Consider the following 5,483-nt stretch of genomic DNA (forward strand, 5'->3'; position numbering starts at 1 on the left):
CCATTATACATGTCTCGGTGCATGACGTTTTCTCTGCTTAGTTGCTCCTCTTCTGTCTGCCCACCATTTCTACCTGTCTTAACATTATACACCCCTCAAGGCCCTCTCAAACATCATGTCTTCTGTAAAGCTTTTCCTGATTTCTCAAATTAAAAGATCTTTTCTTCTGAGCTCTCTCTTAACAGCGGTTATTAATATTTCTTTGGCACTTATTCCAGCTCTTTTGGTGACTTCTCCACTCAGCTGTGAGCTTCATGAAGACAGGCAGTTGTGTCTTACTGTGTCTCCTTTAGCACCTAGCACTTTGCCTTACACCCCAGGAGGCATTCCGTAACACTTCGTTGGGTTGACTTTCTGTTAAATCGAGCATACATGGTGTAAAGACCAGCAGTATTTCTCACTGAGGGCGCTGTTGGCATCCCGGATGGGACAGCTGTTCGCTGTGTACGACTGTTGCATCAGTGAGGAACTCCCGTGTCTAGTCCCTGCTCAGTTCATGCTTGTAGCCACCCCAATACTGAAGATACATCCTGCACACTTAAAACTGGCCCCCGGTGGTAGAGGTAGTGGAGAGGGAGGAAGGACATTTTGAGGTTAATTAAGAGGGACAATTCCTTTTTACTGTGCAAATATTGGCTTTTGTGAAATTGGATAAAGCAGGAAATGTAGAAATTTTGTATTCTAGCATCAATTTTGCATTTTGGCTTTACTGCTCATTAGGGCGCCCCCAGTTTTAAAATGTGCTATTTGGGATGGAAGTACCAGAATGTAGGCTGCACGAGAGAAGACTGGATAGCGCCTGTAATATAGAAACTCCTCAGTCTGTATTTGTTGAGTGAATGAATGAGGTTTGCTGGACACAAAACCAGAGGTGGAACAGAACCTTAGACCCATTTTGAAGCTACCACCAGTCCTCAGGTGTGTCCCATGGGCCCCGGAAAGAAAGTAACATGAAAGCCAACTCATTGCCAGTTTGAGATGAGAACATTTCAAACCTCAGACAAGGAGAACTGGAAAATTACACAGGGTTCCACCATAACAGAAATTTCTTACTTTTGTTTCTCTCCACGTAAAGTCATCCTTTGGACTTTTTGGACCATTTCCCTTCATACCAGCACCACTTATAACACTTTGCTGTTTAAGGATTTTCACTGTGATGTTGAGTTCTGGGACTGTTTTGTGTCTAGCAGGGGGTGGGGGCTGTTTTTTATTCTGTTTGTTTATTTGTTTGTTGGGGTTTTTGTCTCTCATCCAGTACCTCCTACCAAGAGATGTGTGTATTATAGTTTAAGTCGTGGCTCACACGCTGGGTTGCCGATGGCTGTCTCTCCTGGGTTTTGTTAAGCTACGAAAAACATGTTATGACCTGACAGTCTTCAAGAATGTGGATCATGGAAGAAAGCTGGACAGTCCAGGCCACCCTCATGGGATTTCCTGGTTAGAAGAGATTGTAGCTGTTACAAATAATGCCATTGGATGCCGGTGTTTTCTGGAGCCACAGCAATTGAGAGAAATGTGATTTGCATAGATTGAGCATATATCAGTACCCCCAAGTATCAGTTTTCATCTAAAATGTTTTGGGATCATAACGGTCTTTGTCTTCTCCCAGCCATCTCTATTTGCTAAGTCATTTAACAAATTCACTGCATGCTTACTGGTATCATGTACTGGGGTGAGCGTTGGGAATACAAAGATGAGTAAGACCTTACCTTGCCTTCAGGAATTCAAGGTGTAATTGAGGAAACTGACACAGAACAGAACACAATAATAGAATATGAAAACTAAAATAGTGTAAATGGGCACAGGGCTTTCTAGAAGTTCAGAGCAGGGACACTCGAGTGGCAGTAAGGATCAGGGGTGGTGGGAGAGGATAAGGAAGGCTTCCAGAGAAGTGACTCCTAGACTTTTAAAGGATCCAGAGAGTTAAAGTTGGCTAAGACAGGGGCAGGCATTCTAGACAAAGACACAGGGGTGGGGCTTCCCTGGTGGTGCAGTGGTTGAGAGTCCGCCTGCCGATGCAGGGGATGCAGGTTCGTGCCCCGGTCCGGGAAGATCCCACATGCCACGGAGCGGCTGGGCCCGTGAGCCGTGGCCGCTGAGCCTGCGCGTCCGGAGCCTGTGCTCCGCAATGGGAGAGGCCACAACACCGAAAGGCCCGCATACCGCAAAAAAAAAAAAAAAAAAAAAAAAAAAAAAGACACAGGGCCCAGGGACAGAATGGTGAATTCAAGGAACAGGAAGCTATTCACATCAATAGACTGACAAATTCAGATGTGACCAGCGGATGAGGGAATGTGCAGGGATCAGACCAAGCAACCCATGGGGGCCTTATTGAGGATCTCAGTTCATCTGAAGGGTCTGTAACAGTGCCTGGTATATAGGATGCACTCATGAAATATTTTTTGGAAGGGAGGGGGACAGGAAATGGGGCATCACTGAAGAGTTTAAGCAAAGGAACAACAGGATGAGTTTTTCCGTGTGTAGGCAAGATTGGGAGAATGATGCATAATCCAGGCTAGAGGTGACAGTGGCAGCCTGAAGACGGGAGATTCAGGTGGTGGCTTGTGATGGGGGATCTGAAGAATATATCTATAAGCTAGAATTAGCAGAATTTGAAAATTGACTGGCTCTGAGGGTGTGACAAAGAGAAGAGACATGAATAACACTCAGGTTTGACTTTAAAGACAGGGAGGATTTTTCAAAGTCTATTTTCAATTGAGAGCCAGTATTAGAAAAATTTATAATTGTGACAATGTAATTCGAGAAATGAAAACCAAGTCTAATTTTAATTTGATCTTATTATCCACTCCAAAGTACATAATGAGAAGATGGGCTTCAGGGAAAAGGGGTTCACTTTGCCTTGAAATTTTCAAGTAAGCAACAAATTCAATATCCAGCAAATACCTTTCATGATATTACTCTAATGTTGGGATTGATTTAATGCATTTTCCATAAGAGCTGCACTAAAACGGCAAAGCAACGGTCAGTAGCATTAATATTTTACTGCAGTTTCTTTCTTTGCCATTAAAACATCCACTGATCAATGGCAAAGTTTCATATATATGCTCCCACTAAATGAGCCCTACATTTAGTGAGCAGATTCTCCATTAAAACTAGTGAGTCAACGAGTCTTTAATAAAGGTTTTTATCTTTGGTTGATAAAATGATTTAGCTGTCATTACTAGTTAGTAATCCGGCTTTTTTTTTTCCCCAAAAAAATATGAATAAAAATGTTTTTGCTGTTGAGACCTTCAGCTTTGATACAGTGTATTTTTGCAGACTTCAATGGCGTGAAAGAGGCATGGGAGGAACTGGACATTCTTCATTGGAGGAGGCGTATTTGAGCCAAGCCTGAAGGAGGAGAGAATTCTGAATAAGCTGAGAGTGGAGGAAAGGGCGTTGGCTGGTAAAGGCCAACACCATACACGTTGCATGGCGTGCATTGTTTCAGCGGGTAGCGTTGTACATAATGGTGACAGATGGTAGGGTGTAGGGAGAGATGTGGAGTCTAGAAAGGCAGACAGAAAATCTTCTGGGGAAGCCTTGTGTATCCTTATCCTATAGGCAGGGAGAAACCGTCAGAACCCTTTGCATAGAGAAATGACATGATCAAATATGAGCTTTAGGAAGATCTCTCTTAAAGCAGCCTAGAAGATGCAGTGTAGACTGACGGCAGCAGGGAGGCCAGTTAGAAAGCCATTGCACAGTCCAGGTAATGGTTCCAGGCAGTTACAGAATACTGAGGGAGCCGTAGGAGTCTCTTTTTGGGGTTAAATGAAATAACTAGTCTCCTGTTGCTCATTCACTGCCTGGCATGATCACTCATGAGTTTTGGCCCTTGTAATAAACTCTTAGGTTTGTCAAGCATATTCCTCTGGTGTGACAGGCCCTGGATTTGTTGGCTTCACACTGGGCCCATTGTAATCACCCGATAAGTACTACCGATTAATCTGACCCGATAGCTGGGGCTGATGACTAAGAGCCATTGGGCTGGATTGAGAATTAGGGTCCTAGAGTTAACCCAAAAGGGAACACAGGGATCAGTGCATTTTACCATCTCACCTCATATAAGGAAACTGGGCCCCTGAGAGCCTGATAATTCAAGATGAATGTGTATGCGGCCCCAAACTTACTAACAGGCTGTTTCAAAAAGTGTGCTTAGAAATCGGTTATTTGGAATTTAAGAGGAACTTGCCTGATATGGTGGCCCTTTGTACCTCAGAGGCAGCTCTGGCTTCAGATCATGAGGCAAAAGAAAGATTTAGGGAATTAAAAAGTGGCTGTGGTCTCAGCTGCAGGAGCCCAGTTGTTACAGACTATTGCTTAGCATGGGCTTGAGACAAAAATAAATAAATAAATTTATTTTAAAAATAAATAAATAAAAGCCTCACAAGTAAGGGAACTGTCTCCTAAGTTCCAAGATTCCAAATCTGGTTGACCCCAAATTCCATGGAGCAGCTCTAGAATTGATTAGGATTTAAGAACAATCTGGCTACATAATCTGCCACCCATTTGATTGCCAGGATAAATTTGGCTTCTCTGATTGCCAGTGGTTACAAAATTTATTACCAAAACTTAGTAATATCAAACATATAACAGCTCTTGATATTTTACTGTTTAGTGAATAAAAGATAAGGTGCAAAAGTATATAGAGTTAATGGGCCCAATTCTTTAAAATAAATATATGATACACATGTGCTCACCACGTAAAGACTGGAAGGTAATGCATTAACAATTTTACATGTGATTATTTGGGTGGAGAGACCATAAGTTGTATCTTCTCTCTTACTTACACTTTTTGGTGTGCAATAAAAACGTGTTTTACTTTAATGATTCACAATAATAGCCATTGGTTAAAGAAAATGATCACAGCAGCCGTGTGACCCCTCCCTCTCTGGCCTCCGCAGCTCACCATCTGCTACCTGGATATGCTGATGACCAGCGAGGAGCGCCGGAAGCAGCTGAGGGACCAATACTGCTTTGTCTGTGACTGTTTGCGATGTCAAACCCAGGACAAGGTATGTTGTATGGAACCAGCTTGGAACACCTCCTGGGCAATGTCTGCATGGTTTTTCAGAGAACTCTGCTTTTATTTCATTAATCCAGAAGTAAATGACCCTCAGTGCCTGGTAGGAAACAAAGATAAATAAAATAATACATTGTGCTGCATATGTTTTATTTCCTGGAACTCTTATCACCCACCAGGCAGTAAGAGGTTTAATCTCAGGTAAGGATCCATGGAGTTTAGAGTCTAGAGGGAATGTAGGTGTAAAGTATGTAATTAAAAGGACACTGAATGGGCTTCCCTGGTGGTGCAGTGGTTGAGAGTCCGCCTGCTGATGCAGGGGACACGGGTTCGTGCCCCGGTCCGGGCAGATCCCACATGGCGCGGAGCGGCTGGGCCCGTGAGCCATGGCCGCTGAGCCTGCGCGTCTGGAGCCCGTGCTCCGCAACGGGAGAGGCCACAGCAGTGAGAGGCCCGC

The 5,483-nt window shown here is 43.7% G+C and overlaps 1 protein-coding gene across 2 annotated transcripts in view; it reads left to right on the forward strand.

The window, feature by feature from the left end:
* SMYD3 (SET and MYND domain containing 3) overlaps positions 1-5,483 on the forward strand; it is a 727,677-nt gene that overhangs the window by 569,007 nt on the left and 153,187 nt on the right. The window contains exon 8 of one of the 2 annotated variants that reach the window (XM_007458078.1): positions 4,908-5,018. The exons of the other annotated variant lie outside the window; for it this stretch is intronic. Within the exon in view, the coding sequence (XP_007458140.1) occupies positions 4,908-5,018 (111 nt within the window). The remainder of the gene's footprint in view (positions 1-4,907; positions 5,019-5,483) is intronic. 2 annotated transcript variants of the gene reach the window in all.

The sequence above is a fragment of the Lipotes vexillifer genome, unplaced genomic scaffold (genome assembly GCF_000442215.2).
Source record: "Lipotes vexillifer unplaced genomic scaffold, Lipotes_vexillifer_v1.1 scaffold1315, whole genome shotgun sequence".
Taxonomy (NCBI): domain Eukaryota; kingdom Metazoa; phylum Chordata; class Mammalia; order Artiodactyla; family Lipotidae; genus Lipotes; species Lipotes vexillifer.